Source organism: Pelophylax lessonae, assembly GCF_965119305.1.
Source record: "Pelophylax lessonae genome assembly, chromosome: 6".
Classification (NCBI taxonomy): Eukaryota; Metazoa; Chordata; class Amphibia; order Anura; family Ranidae; genus Pelophylax; species Pelophylax lessonae.
This window is the reverse complement of record NC_138773.1, coordinates 166,213,721-166,229,840: the sequence shown is the minus strand read 5'-3', so window position 1 is coordinate 166,229,840 and position 16,120 is coordinate 166,213,721. Positions and strand designations below refer to the sequence as shown.

The 16,120-nt window shown below is 46.1% G+C and overlaps 1 protein-coding gene across 1 annotated transcript in view; it reads right to left on the bottom strand.

Moving 5' to 3' along the window:
- GTF3C1 (general transcription factor IIIC subunit 1) overlaps positions 1–16,120 on the bottom strand; it is a 360,695-nt gene that overhangs the window by 172,387 nt on the left and 172,188 nt on the right. The window contains exon 20 of the mRNA XM_082260707.1: positions 9,613–9,745. Within this exon, the coding sequence (XP_082116833.1) occupies positions 9,613–9,745 (133 nt within the window). The remainder of the gene's footprint in view (positions 1–9,612; positions 9,746–16,120) is intronic.

Genomic DNA, 16,120 nt, shown 5'->3' with positions numbered 1-16,120 from the left:
AGTCCTCTGACAGTCGCAGCCCGTTCAGTATGACTTCACCATTGGGATGTCCCAAAGCAGTGCAGGTGTGAGGAGTGGGAAGACGCAACCGCCGCGCTCAAACTTTGCGGCCAAAGGAAGCATCCGATGATGCCAGTACATCAAGTTTGTAGAATCTTGTGAAAGTGTGCACAGACGACCATATCGCCGCTTTGCACACCTGAGCCACAGAAGCCTGGTGGCGAAAAGCCCAAAAGACACTGATGGCTCTAGTAGAGTGTTCCCTCACAGGGAAAGGAGGCACCTGACCCTTTAGTGAATAGGCCTGAACAATAGTCTTTCTGATCCATTTGGAAATGGTTGCAGCGGACGCAGCCAAACCCTTCCGAGGTCCCTCTGGAAGGACAAACAGGGAATTAGACTTCCTAAATGACTCCGTGGCAGACAGGTAAACCCTGATCGACCAGACCACATCCAACGAATGCAAGGCAAATGCCTTGGGATGCTTGGAAGGTGGAAAGCAGATACCACCTTAGGGAGAAAAGACTGATTGGGTCGCAGGACCACTTTATCCCTATGAACAACCAGATAAGGCGAATGGCAAGCCAGAGCTGCCAACTCAGACACTCTGTGAGTAGAGGTGATAGGCACCAGAAAAGCTACTTTCTGGGACAACACAGGCAGAGCTATTTCTCTGATATCCTCAAAGGGAGGCCGTTGTAAAACTTACAAAACCAAATTCAGGTCCCACTGAGGCAAAAGGAGCCCTCTGCGGGGTAGCCAGATGACGCACCCCTTGAATAAAGGTGCGAATCAAGGAATTAGTCGCCAAAGGACACTGGAAGAAAATGGCTAAGGCCGAAAACTGACCTTTGATCGTGCCCAGCGTCAAGCGCTGATCCACACCTTCCTGCAGGAAGGCCAAAGCCCTCACCACCGAAAAGGAGCGAGGATGAAACCCTTGCGACTCACACCAGACAATATACGCCTTCCAGGTACGATGGTAAATCTTCCTGGAGGTAGTCTTCCGAGCCTTCAGTAAGTGCGGAATGACAGACCCTTGTCTCTCAACACTTCGCTTTCAACAGCCACGCCGTTAAAGCCAGAGACTGTAAAGCATGATGGAAGATCGGCCCTTGAGACAGAAGATCTTCTCTCAGCGGAAGCCGCCAGGGAGGCTCGATGACCATCTGTACGAGGTCAGCGTACCAAGACCGACAAGGCCAGTCTGGAGCCACCAGAATCACTGGCATCGGTTCCGATGCCAACCTGCGGAGGAACATGGACAATAGTTGAATCAGAGGAAAGGCATAAAGCAGCCGATACCCGTGCCAAGGCACCACCAACGCGTCCGTGGCATTCACCAGAGGATCACGAGTTCTGCCCAGGAACCTTCCCACCATTTTGTTGAGCCAAGACACTAACAGATCCACGTCCGGGGTCCCCCACCGGGCACACAGGAGACGGGAACACCTACGGATGCAGGGACCATTCCACCTGATCCAAGGACTGACGACTCAGATAGTCCGCCTGCCAGTTTTCCACGTCCGGAATGTGAACAGCCAAAAGCGCTGGAACATGCACCTCGGCCCAAGACAGGATCTCTGCTGCCACCTCATTGGCTGCCCGGGCACTCTTGGTGCCCCCTTGGTGATTGATGTTGTCTGTTTGAACACAAACCGGGTGACTGTGCAGCCAAGTTGACCAATGGATGAAGCAAAGCTTGATCGCCCGGAGCTCCAAGACATTGATCAGCAAGGAAGATTCCACCGCCAACCACGTCCCCTGGGCACACAGAGTGTTCAGGACACCGCCCCAGCCTGAGAGGCTGGCATTCGTGGTGATCACTGTCCACATCAAAGGCAGGAAGGACTTGCCCTGAGACAGCGTGGCCGACAGGAGCCACCAGGAAAGGTCCGTCCTCATGAGACGGCTCAAACATATCCTCCTGTCCAAGGACTGAGGATCCTTGTTCCACCTGGCAAGAATCTACGCTTGCAGAGTTCTCGTGTGAAACTGAGCAAATGGGATGGCTTTGAATGCCGAAACCATCAGACCTAGGGACCACATGCAAGTCCGTAGAGAAGAAAGATCGTTGTCCCTGAGCGACCTGATCTCGCTCTGCAAGATTTGAAGTTTTTCCTCCGGGAGAAAAACTCTCACTTGAGCGGAATCCAGGGCCATCCCCAAGTAAGTGAGGCGAACCGACGGAGTCAGCGCTGACTTCTGGAAGTTGAGGGTCCATCCGAACTCCTGAAGCGTCTGAACCGTAACAGATAGATCGTGCAATAGAGTGGCCTCCGAGCTCGCCCTCAACAGGAGGTCGTCCAGATAACAGAGGACCGCAATGCCCCTCTTGCGCAGCAAGGACAGCACCGGAGCGAAGACCTTGGTAAATACCCTGGGAGCCGAAGCTAGATCAAAGGGTAATGCCACAAATTGAAAATGGTCCTGCGCCACTGCAAAGCGTAGATACCGCTGTTGACCTTCGTAGATAGGAATGTGCAGATACACATCCTTTAATTTGATGGAGGCCAGAAAAATCTCCCTGACTTAAAGATGCCACCATCAACCGGATGGATTCCATCCGGAACTTCTGCACCCGCACAAAACGGTTCAGAGACTTGAGGTCCAGAATCTGACACACTTTGCCCTCTTTTCTTGGCACCGTGAACAGGTTGGAAAAAAACCTGTGAAACCTGTCCCGCTGAGGGACGGGTACAATGACTCCTTGGGCAAGAAGATCTTGCACAGCCCCCTTTAGATCCATCAAACGATCAGGAGACAGACAGAGATTTGATGGAAAAAACCTGACTGCGGGGCGAGATCGAAACTCGATCTTGTACCCTGAGCGAATCAGTTCATGAACCCACCTGTCCCACGTTTGGGACAGCCAGGGCTCCCAAAAGCAACGCAGACATCCCCCCACCCCTGAAACGGGTGAAGGCGTCCCTTCAGGCGGAGGAGGACTGGGCCGCCACACCGGACTGGCCATCCTTGGGCTTCCCGGACCGCGGCTTCTTGTTACTGCCAGAAGGCTTGAAGGATTTACCTTTTTCCTGTGCCCCTGAGGCACAAAAGGACCCACGATGAGCCTTGAAGGAAGGACCCCGTTTAGCGCGGGGCGATTTTCCCTTAGAGGTTTGGGGTAAAAGTGTACTCTTACCCCCTGTAAGACCCTTGATCAACTCATCCAAGGTATCACCAAAAAGGCGATCTCCCATATAAGGGACATCAGACACAGTCTTTTTGAAAGAGTGGTCAGCTGACCAGCTTTTCAGCCAAATAATGCGGCGGATTGCGCCCCACAACCGTAGATAACCACGCAACCAAAGGAGCCTCGTCCAGGGCCGGGTCACATAGGTACATCACGGCCTGGGCCATTTGATCCATCAGGTCAAGGGCAGTCGGAGGGACCGACTCCGCCACTAAGGTGTGCTGAAGCACCTTGAACCATTCCGTGACCGTTTGAGAAACCATCTCAGAAGCGAACACAGGTTTGAGCAAAGAGCCTCTAAACACAAATGGCGGGAAAGCGTTTCCACGCGCCTATCCGCCGGGTCCCTAAACACCAGGGAGTCCTCTACAGGCATCAACGTGGATTTATGCAACCTTGAAACAGTGTGGTCCACCTTAGGGACGCCGTCCAACGAGTGTTGACCGGGTCCGCAAAGGGATAGTGGCGTTGAAACCGCTTAGGCCCCACCAGCATATGCTTGATGCGACGCCACTATTTGTTTGAGGTTTCGTGAAACTCCTCGGGGCAGGGGGAAAACCTGACCCGACTTCTGGGCTTTTCAGGACCCGAAGGAAACCCAATTTCCTGACTGAGCAGGCTCATCATCAATGTTCAAAGTCTGCCTGACGGAGTGAATAAGTGCTTCTACAATAGCGCGTTCCCGTACCCGCAGGGGGGAGGACTCCTCCTCCCCTTGCAAATGTGATCAGGCTCTGACTCAAAAGACTGAGAGGGCATCGGCCGTTTTGGAACAGTACATTCAGACATCAGCAGATCAACCTTTGACGCCAAGGTCGCAAGTGCAGCAGATAAGGAGGCCATGGACGTTGTTTCAGGAGTTCCTGAAACAACAACCAGGTCTGTTAGGAATTTGCTATTCTGGGACTCCATAACTGAAAATAAAAAATTTTGGACACTGGCCCAAATTTTGCACACCGCCGTAGGGATCCCCTTTTAAATGATGGAACATCAACAGTAAAAGCACAGTTTTAGGGTGAAATGACCGAAAAAACAGCAAGAAGCAGCCCCACAGTGTACTTTACCAGACCCTCTCATGAGCTGCTGCAGTGAAGGAAGAAGCCGAAAGGAAGTGACCTCAATCACTACAGGCCGATGTGACGCCCTGAGCCACAGTAACATGGATGCCTATTAGATTCAATAGGACAGAAGCACTCGCAAAATGGCTGCTGCCCTTACTAGGCGGCCGCCCACAGTCAAGATGGCCCGAACCGTCGCCAAATGCCTAGAAAATGGCTGCTGCCCTCACAGGGAAGCCAGATAAGCTGCTCTCACCCAAAATGGCAGCTGATCGAACGGCGCCAAAGTCAGAAAAAACCCAGGAACTGGCCACCGCGGGGATCCCTCACAGTCACCCTCAGGAGAACATAATAAGCCCCCACACCCCCCACCAGGCAGTGTGTACTGCAGAGTGCCCCCAAAGGGGCAGGGAGGGAGGGGCCGTCCATAACGGCCAGGGGGGGACACTACAGAGACCGCAACTTCTGCCTTCCCCTAGGAGTGTGCCCACAAAACACCACCACAGGCATCTGTCCCAGGGACACGGGGGTAGCATCACTCACCATACCACAGACCGCAGGCTCCGCTCAAATACGGAACACCTCCCACCCTCAGTGGGGGTTCTGTCTGCCAGGAAGGGATGCTGCAACGCAGGGCGTTCCGGAGTTGAGACATCCCGGCGAAGAGAGGCTCTCTGCAGGCTTATCTCCGTTCGTGGCGAGGCCTGGGTGTACCAATAACTTGTGCAAGCTTGTTGGCAGGCGGGGACACCATAAGGATCTAGATTATCCAGTGCGAGGCCCCGCTCTGCTGTCGCTTGTAGTCCTCCAGGAGGATCCCCCTGACTAACGATAGTAAGTGAGGAAAATAAAGAAAACAACATTTTTCAAAGAAAAAAACCCGAGACCAAGGTCCCAGCTGGGAAACCAAACCTACTCCTGACGCTAGGCAGCAAGAAACTGGAGAACAGTACTGTATAGTTCAGGGTAATGTCTGAGGGACAGCCCCCTAGAGGTGTGTCTTAGTGTACATTTTTTACTTTATTCTTTTCACTGCCTAGCTTACTCCTGCAGAGGGCGCCATTACCCAATGGTGAAGGCATACTGAATGGGCTGTGACTGTCAGAGGACGTAAGAGAAATATTTTTCTCTTCTTTTTTTCCTTTATTTTGCACCCTTTTTTTTCTTCACTGTTCACTGTTTTTTTGGATTCTTGCACATTGTATCTCCTGTTTTTCACATTAGGAGTACCTCTCATTTGCGTTTTTCCCTGTGTGGTCATCCTCATATACACATTCGCACTTATGGATTTTTGCTACTTCTACTTATATTACCCTCATTGGGTCCCTTAGCATTCACAGCCCAGTCACCTTTTTATTTTTCATTGCACGTTCACTGGGGTTCCTTTATGAATATCTTTTCGATATTCTGTATAATTTCAGCCGTTTTTTATATACAGGTGCTATGGTGAGACCACTTGTTATTAAACTGTGTAGGAGGTTTACCGCTTGAATTTATTCATGTGTAAGAATACACATACGTAGTTTTTTTTTTTTTGCTTCCTTATCCTCTTCCCCGGCCTTCAACTTGTTTGGATTCTTCCCCCACCGATGACCCGCTGCAGCCTGATCCTTAACATCCTCTTTGTGTGGGTTTTTTTTTTTTTTCTGCTCGTCCATTTCTTTCTTTCTTTTCCAGGTTATGCTAATACGTATTTAATGTACATTATTTGTAGTATTCGTTTGTGTTTGAAGTATTGTATTGGATATATACTGATATGTAATGTTGTGTATTTTAGATACTATGACATTTTGAAAATCTGTCTGACATACATTTACTGTTTGGATCCTGAAGAACCTAGTTGAGCGAAAAGCATTGATCCATCAGCAGATTACATGATTCACATTAAGGTCATGTGACCGGTTATTTACATGCATTTTAATTTCTGACTTTGATTGTATCCATTTTAGCAGATTGTATGTAAATTTCAATAAAATATATACGTTTCTTTTATATTATATGTGAAGATACATGTTTCTAGTATTTTAGAGGCACATTTAAATCCCCAATGTCCAGGTCTGGTAGAAAACTTTCCCTGCTTTGTCCTCCTCCCCTTCATATTCAGTCCACTTCCACACCTGGCTCACACCTTTTTGGAGAACCAAACCAATTCACTGAAGTTACAAGAGAGTGTACCAGTGGAACTTCATAGGTTATACCTTATGCAAAAAGACTTAAAAAGGAATGAAAAAGAAAGGGTACTTGAATTAAATAGCAAGCACTAAGATATATCTGCAACACAAATTTGTTGATACGAACATGACTGTAAACAGGTCAGGAACTTAATCACAGAGTAATTCTTTCTCAAAACAAGCAACAACTCCTGTCAAACTGATGGTAAAACAAGCGGAACATAAACCACCCAACATTTACCACATAAGAACCACCGAATCAGTGAAACCCTGTTTCCAAGACCAGAGCTGTAATTAGCCCAGTCATGAAGCTTCATGAACCATGAGCAGGATAATACCTAGGTCTATAGAATTGAAAACCAAGAGTATCTAGGAAAGAAAGTTCAAAAAGAAGTATGACAGATGCCTCAGCCAAACTGGGACTATGAAGAATACAGGAATGCCCTCCATTCAGCTGACCAGATGAGGGTTTGGTTGAAAAGTAGCAAAGATGAAGAGCAAACTGTGCTGATGACACAAAGCTACCAGAACATCTTTTTCCCCAACAGTAGATCCTGTACCTGGAGACAAATCTGTCCAGTGCATTAGAGGACTGCAGTGACCAACGGACTACATCCAACGTCCCTCCCCTGAAAAAATGGACCCATAATACCACAGGGTATAAGATTAAATCCTATGCTCAGGGTTCTGTGTGCAGAAGAAACCTGCCCATCATTAACTACTGGGAAGGAAAAAGCAGGGCAAGGCTGGAGAGTGAATTCAGCCCAGAACAGAAACGCCTTACTGTCCTTGCTGTGGCAAAATCACTGGTTTCCCCCCAGTGGTAGATGTATGCTGCAGTTGTGCTGTTTTCTAACTGAATTTGGAGGGGATGACCCTCAGGATCACTGCTGCAGGAACAACCATAGTGCACAATCTTACTGAATGTTGAGCAGGAAAGGGGATAGCTTCAATGACCAAGTTTACCCCTACACCAAGGGTGTCAAGATCCCTCTTCCAAGCCTGGCAGGCTGGCATTGGATAAAGGAAACCTTCAGTAAATCAGGAAGAAGCACCCCGACACCAGAGCTAGATATCTAGCCAACAGACCTGGGACAATCAGTCCTTGGTGAGAGATGAGTTGACTCGAAGATTGAACCAAGGTGTCAATCTTCAGGAGGACCAAATAGCAAGCATAGGGGCTGGAATAGAGCCAAACATCCTCAAAGGGTCCAAAACTATAATGCCATTTGCAGAGTGGGATGAACCATAGAGGTTGATTACAGAAGCAGAGCACTGGACTTTTCGTTTGGAAACAGGCAGTGATGATCTCAGAAGTTTCAACATTCACTTTAACCCTTCCAAAAGCCTATACCGTTTTCATCATAAATAGCAGACAGCATCTGAAATTATTGGAAGTCATTAAAAAATCCCACAAGGGAGGTCCTGGGAATGGAGCCAAGTAAACAAAAGAACACAGTGCTGAGGTGAGCACTATGGGCGTGGAGCCATGTCCATGGCTGGACCAAGTAAGATTAACCACAGCAAGCGAGGTAAGAGGTGATGCACTGGTAAATGTGGACCCTAATAATGCTTTTTCCCAGATATCTGCAGGGCTAAAAGGAAACCCAGAGGAGACAAAGCTTTTGGAAGGAAATCTCAATGTTTAGACTTTAAATCCTTTAGTACTGGAAAGATTCATGTCAGGCATTGCCAGCGCACTATCAAGGTGAGGCTCCCAGAGTACTAGGGGGAACAGGTATAGGAGTGCAAAACAAGTGAGGAACATTCCAAAGTGAATAAACTTAAACCCACCCCTGTTTTCCTGACAATTTTCTAAAAATGAAATACTAGTCAGGGGACATTTATATAAGTGTCTGATAACTAGGGAGAATCCCTCTACCCTTTTTATATTGTCGGTTCATATTTGGGTTCAGGCACCGTCGTCATGGTGGGCATACCCCCGGGAGGGTTCTTCAGGGTCTGGGAATCATAGCAACTGACCACTGCCCTGGACCTGTATAGTACCCTGTGGCTAACCACACTCATTGCACTTAGTGCCAAGGTGAGTGCCCAAGCAGTAACCAGTGCATGAAGCAACAGCATGGGTCCCAGACTGCGGTTTCAACGTAATACCAAAGTTACATCGATCTGGATGCACTGTTTCTAATGTTATAGCAAAAGGCAGTAAACAGTTAATTAATGAACCCAAAATAAGGAAACTTTAAACATAGAAAAACGTTTCCATTGAAGAGAACAGGTCTATCGCCTAAAGACACTAGCAAAACACTGATGTCTCTCGGAGTGGGGAGAGTTATAGAGATAAGCCCAAGGGGCATGCCCAGCAAAGCTTTGCCAACATACATATTGTACGATTAATATATTAACTTTAAAATCACTTAAAGCCCAACAAAGGGGGTACCATTACGATTCTGAAACACACAGACTTTTATTAAATGTTACTTTCAAGAAAATTTGAACTTAAAAAAAGCCTGGTACTCCTCATCATACACTAGTTTACACATGATTTGTGCTGTCCTATGGCAGCCAGTCATTGAAGAGCTGCTTAAAAAAAAACACTCCTATTGAAGAGCTCCTATTGAAACAGCTATGGAAAGCAACGCTGCACAACTTCTCCAAATTAGGTATTTTTTTTTGGTCTGTGTCCTCGTTGGGAACATGCACCTCAAATCCTTATATGTTTATTGGGAAAAGTAGTGACTGCTATATCTTCAGCAGGAGACGAGTAAAACATGTGAATTTTACTTCATAAAAAAGCATTCCATGTAGATTCTCGCTTATGTTGCTGTATTACTTCTATGTGCTGTAGTTTTTAAACGAAAACTATACAGACTTCTTCACACTAACGTGCCTGCATTACCATTCATTCCAGTCTTGGGGTGATTGGGCCCATAGAAATTAAATAAAAGTATTCTTTCATAAAATTGTAAAATTAAGCTTTTCACAATTACACTTGTTTCATACATTTTTATAATTACAATTACAATACCATGGGAAGTATCTTGTCAGGCTACATGTACATTATATAATGATTGACACTGCTTCTAACTGAAATTATGCTGCAACATAAAAAAGTGACACTCAAATGCAAGTAAAATTACTTTACCATAAAATTTAATATGAGAGAAACATTCAGATCTGGCATATTTTGATTAAAAAAAAGTTTGATAGATAAATTGGTACATACATAACACTCTCTAGAATGTTGCACTTTCTCTCCAGATTCTGTCTTTCTTCAGATTCTGCATCCATATCTTGTCCTGGCAGATTATCTTGTTCGGATGGGTTAACTTTCTTTCCACGAGGGTTGCGTACAACGCCTGCAAAATATAACAAAGCATACAGGTTATAGATATTCCAGAAATAAGCAAAGTAATGCCAGAGAGAAGAATACACAGACTGTTTTTTTTTTTTTCTTAGAAAATAAGTTGGTAAACTGGTAAATCTCTAATAGGGCATTAATAATAAGATTACTAGAAGTCATTTATCAAAAAAGGTGACTGCACCAAATGTTTGGTTTACTACTGCTTAGGAGTTGGGCATATTTTTTGTTCTCCTGCAAGTAAATCACTTGGGACGGGTTTAGTGCGATGATCACACCTAAAAACGTTCAAAATGTCATACAGTATTATCCCACTGTAACTTTAATAATAAGCCCATTGCAGGGTTAGGGTAAAAAAAAAAAAAAAATCATAATAACAACTATCATTTGTGCTCTTTTGGGTACAGGTTAGTTTATGTTTCGCTACACTGGTAGGTCAAAAATTATTTTTCTTGGACAGTATGGGTCACAGGCTTTAATCTTTACCACTGGGTTATACATAGCTTACTTTAAGTGACTAGACATTTGCCAAAATAGCTGCTGGGACATAACCCCTTCCATTCTTAGATAGGCACAGTTTTTGCTAGTTTCCTTAGATGACGGACCCCTTCTCTCTGCTGAGAGAAGTTTGCTTCACTACATAATTTTAAACTTTTTCAGTTAACTGACTTTTCTATCAACTTGGCTGCATTATAGCTGAAACTCTGAAAACACCTGTGGGAAGGGCATGCCTACGCAGGGGTCTTCAAGTTTGCGATCTGCACCAGGAAGACATGACTGTGGACATGTACAGCACTCTGCGGTAACCTCCTCACATTGCACTGGATGCCAAGTACAGCACCCACAACAGGATACATTGCTGAAGCAGCTGGGTCTGGGTACAGCCCCCAAGATACAGCCGAAGAGTCAAACGACCCAAAAGCTGCAGTAGCTATGGTGCAGCCAAATTGATAGAAGATTCAGCATTGAAAGTTGCAAAACTGCAAATGCTTTGGTATGAATCTTAATCGTGCTAGGAATTTATTTCATTGTACAATATATGAATAAGTGATTTACCAAGTAAAAAACACCAATCCACCGCTGCGCCAAAGAAAATTAAATGTGTAAAACAATTGAACGAGATACATAAAATAAAAAAATAGGTGTAAATTTGTAGCTGCTACTTTCAAACAAAGAAAATTGATATACACCTTGGCACTTAAAACTAACATTATAGGCCAACACACCGTTAGTGCACAAAAACACCGCTCCCCATAAGATATGCACTTACCGGACCATTTGCCATACACTCGTGCGTTTGGCAGACAAGCAGTTACCCCCACAGGGTTATTATCTCCAGCACAGCACACTCCACTTGTTGCCAATATAAATAGAACTTGCTCTCCTCTTCTTCTTCGCACAATGTCTTCTATTTCCTGCCACATGGAACTCCTCTGGGGAAGTTCCATGTGGCAGAAAATAGACATTGTGTGAAGAAGCAGCAGAGGAGAGCGAGTTCTATTTATGATTCTATTAATTATGTTTTAATGATTGTATTAATTATGACAAGAATCTAGGCTTTTTTTAAAGCTATCTACTGAGCTGGACAGAACCAGCTGTTGAGGGAGACTATTCCACATTTTCACAGCTGTTACTTCGGTTTACTCCAGATGTAAAGAGTGCCCCCTTGCAAAGGCGTTACACCCCCCAACATTATACTGTGCCGCCTCGTGTGTCCCCCCCCAATTCAAATGCCTTTTTAAAATATTTTTGTTTTTCTAAAAAAAAAAAAAAAAAAAAAAAAAAGCTGGCAGTTTGTTGCCACTACGGCACCACCAGCTGTCAGCTAAAGAAATCAGGGTACTGAATTCAATGAATAGGCGCTGGGTCTGCAAAACGCTCCCCTACGGTGCCTATTCAATCAGTGACAGGGTCAGGCCAGCGTAGTGCGGGAGTTTGTGTTGGCAGCATGCCAGCGTCATGTCACGAGACGCTACAGCGTAGAGAGACAACAGAGGTGTGGAGCAGAGCCAGAGCACAGGACCAGGGCATCCATTTTAGAGGCGAGTTGGGCAGTGAGTTTCCACTGCATATTTTACAGTCATATCAACCTCACAACCCTGATAAAGACAATGTGGACTGAAAGAATTTTACAGCTGAACATAGAAAACATGTATAATACATGTCCGTAGGTTTGCTATGTCCAGCTGCAAAATTCTGTCAGTTGTGACTGGTGTAGAGTCAGTACATACAGTATCTCACATCTAAAGATGATGCACAAGTTTGCTGAAGACAATCAGACTAAGGACATGGATAACTGGAACCATGTCCTGTGGTCTGAGGAGACCAAGATAAACGTACGTGGTTCAGATGGTGTCAAGCTTGTCTGGCGGCAACCAGGTGAGGAGTACAAAGACAAGTGTGTCTTGCCTACAGTCAAGCATTGTGGTGGGAGGGTCATGATCTAAGGCTGTATGAGTGCTGCCAGCACTGGGGAGCTACAGTTCCTTGAGGGAACCATGAATGCCAACATGTACTGACATACTGAAGCAGAGCATGACCCCCTCCCTTCGGAGACTGGGCCGCAGGGCAGTATTCCAACATGAGAACAACCCCAAACACACCTCCAAGACGACCCCTCCCTAGTATAGAGGTTATGGACTGGCCAAGCATGTCTCCAGACTTAAACCCTGTTGTGAATCTGTGGGGCATCCTCAAATGGAAGGTGGAGGAGAGTAAGATCTCTAACATCCACCAGCTCTGTGATGTCATCATGGAGGAGTGGAAGAGGACTCCAGTGGCAGCCTGTGAAGCTCTGGTGAACTTCATGCCCAAGAAGTTTAAGGCAGTGCTGGAAAATAATGGTGGCTACACAAAATATTGCCACTTTGGGCCCAATTTAGACATTTCACTTAGGGTAGTACTCACTTTTGTTGCCAGCAGTTTAGACATTAAAGACTGTGTTGGGTTAATTTGAGGGGACAGCAAATTTACACTGTTATATTAGCTGTACATTTTACATTGTAGCAAAGTGTAATTTCCTTAGTGTTGTCACTTGAAAAGATATAATAACATATTTACAAAAATGTGCAGGGAATATGCATGGGGGGGGGGGGGGGGGGTGGAATAGGAATATGCATATGATGGGGGGGGGGGGGGCATGAATATAGTTACCCTATGTGTTTTTTATGTGACACTTTTGAAGTTAAACAGTTTACAGACCCAGAATAGGAACTGTGAAGAAGCTTGAGTGAGAACCTTAAAAGTGTTCTCCTGCTAGTACAGGGATAATGATTAGTGATCAACCAATATCATTTTTTTAATGCCGATACCGATATTTTGGTCATGGGATATTGGTATCGGACGATATTTTCGGACATGTAAAAACATTTTTTATTTTTTTTCCAAAGGTACTCCTTGTGGAGGGATCTGGGGGTCTAAAAGACCCCAAACCCCTCCTCTGCACTGAAAAACATTCAAAAAGTTTGGCTGTTTTGAATGCGGTCAGTTTTTGAATTTGGCGCTGAGTACCCGGAAGTGAAGTCATGACATCACGTCCGGGTTTTTTACATGGAGACCTGATCCGCTCTGGTCTTCTCTTCGGTGGCCGTGGAGGTACGATGCCCTGGTCTCCCGTTGGGACGTGAGACCCAGGCGAACCGCGGAAGGTGGCGGGAGGGGAACGTCCCCTCCCGCTCCTTGTAATGACAGCAGAGCGGCTTCTCAGCCGCATCAGTTGTCATTACAAGTCAGCCAACCGTCGGCTATGGACACCGGTACCGGGGTGATGCCTTTCGATGAAGGCAACACTCCAGGACAATCACTTTCCCTAAATATCGGCAATATCAGTAACCTCAGGGGCCAATTCCGATATATCGGGGAAAGTGCATATCAGCCCCTGATATATCGCTGTTGCCAATAATCGGTCGATTCCTAATAATGATCCATTGACTCAAAAGCTGTTGACAGTAGAAAGCAGATAAACCCGTATAGTAGAGACGGAGACACGTTGCAGAGCATAAAGTGGGGAGGAGTCAGAGTATGAAGCTCCAGTTTGTAGCCTTTTCAGTCCTTAAATTAATTTCCCTTTTTTTTTTTATTAACCACTTTGCCACTGAGTACCGTATTACTACTGCGGCAAAGTGGCTCGTTATCGTCTGACGACGTAGACCTACGTCGTCAAACACTCCCCCTTGTGGGCGGCGCTGCGCGCCGCCGGAGGCTCGCTCCCGCTGTATTCAGTCACAGCGGGTGTCGGGCCAGGGGAGGAGCAGCAGCGATCGCCGCTGCTCTGCCCCGATCGTCGGGGATCTAGTGTGGAGATCTGCCCGCCTGTGTAAACACAAGCGGGCGGATCTCCCAAGTGACAGGGAGTGACAGATCGGAGTGTTCAGCATAGCTGGACATCCGATCTGTCCCTGTCTCACACAGTCACCTCCCCCCCCCACACGTCAGTAAGCACCAGGCATACATTAACCCCTCCCTCTCCAATAAAATTAACCCTTTCCCTGCCAGTGTCATTTTTACAGTAACAGTGCACATATATAGCACTCATTACTGCAGTAATGTTACTGGTACCCCCAAAAGTGTCAAATATGTCAGTCAAGGGTCTGATCTGTCTGCCGCAATGTCGCAGTCCCGCAAAAAAAAAAAATCGCAGATCGCTGCCATTACGCGTTAAAAAAAAAAAAAACACCAAAAATGACAAAATGAGGGCCTCAGTGGAAGTCCGCGATGAGGAAACACGTCAGATTGGCTACAAGCTTTGGACGGATTTGAGCCTGCACGGATGCACGAATAGCGGTGCGCGGAGACAGCATTTTGTACATTTGCAATGCCTCCATTACTTGCTCTTCTGTAAGTAGGATTGGGATGGGAGTGGGGTCTGGTGTTTTATCTGTTTTACCTAATAAATATACAGAATTACGCTATGTCCCCCGGCTCTGCATTTGTATTGATTCCATGATACGATGTATGTGAGTGGATTCTAAGGAGGCTGGATTGGGTCTGGATACCACAGCTTAACGGATTGGGATGGCGGTTTAAAGAGGTTTCTCTGAGTTTGACAGGCGATTGTTGATCTGCAGTCCGGTGAGTGTTCATTGCAAGGGGGAGCACGGTGATTGGTGGAGGATATCAGGGAGACTTGGGATTCCTTCACACCCTTCCTTCTGCATGCTCAGAGTTTACTTGGACTGTGTTTGACATTTTAGCTGGAATTGTCACAAGCTCTAACGTTGATACAAGTGGTGATCACAGGACAAATACACAGATATATGCATGGTTAATAAGCCAATTCAAGCGCTGCTAGTGTTATGGACTCATTTATGCTTTGTAAAGTGATTCTGTTACACCTATCTCTCATTGTTTTTTGGTATAGCAGCTGCTAGCTTCACCTGACAGGTGTTTACCTATTTATTTTATTTTAATGCTATTCGCGCTGGGTGAGTGAGGTTTTTTGCGCCATAGGGGATATTACATTTTACCTTGCTCCTATATACATACTCCTTAAGATACTGAGGTTTAGGGCAAAGTGAAGGCAACACAATGTCTTCACTCAGATGAAAATCAGAAACCACCTTAGAAGGAACGACTGATTAAGTTGAAGCACCACCTTATCCCTGTGCACCACCAGATAAGGTGAGCGGCAAGACAACGCTACCAATTCAGATACCCTGCGGGAAGAAGAGATCGCCACCAAGAAGGCAACCTTCTGAGACAAAGAAAGCAGTGAAATTCCCCAAATTTTTTCAAAAGGAGGCTTTTGAAGAACAGATAACACTAGATTTAGATCCCACGGAGGTAACAGGAATCACCTTGGAGGAGCCATATGGCGCATTCCCTGGATAAAAGTCCAGATTAGGACATGCGTGGCTAACAGGCGTTGAAAATATATATAGCCAAAGCCGAAACTTGGCCTTTGATGGTACCCAAAGCCGACCGCTGTTCAATCCCTTTCTGCAAAAAGGCCACAACCCTAGCGATGGAAAAAACAAGCGAGGGTCCTCCTTCAGCGATTCACACCATGAAATGTACGATTTTCACATACAATGGTAGATCGTCCTGGAAGTTGACTTCCTAGCCTTCACGAGTGTAGGAATCCCGAGTTAGAAAGACCCTTATCTCTCAACAGCTGACTTTCAACAGCCATGCCGTTAAAGCAAGCGACTGTAAAGCAGAATGGAAGATTGGACCTTGAGACAGCAGATCTTCCCTGAGAGGAAGTCTCCAAGGGGTATCGGCAACCATCCTTATCAGGTCTGCGTACCAAGACCGGCAAAGCTAGTCTGGAGCCACCAGAATGACTGGAATGTTTTCCACCTCTATCCTGCGCAGAAGCCTTGGCAGGAGTTTCAATGGGGGAAATGCATAAATCAGCCGATACCGACCCCAA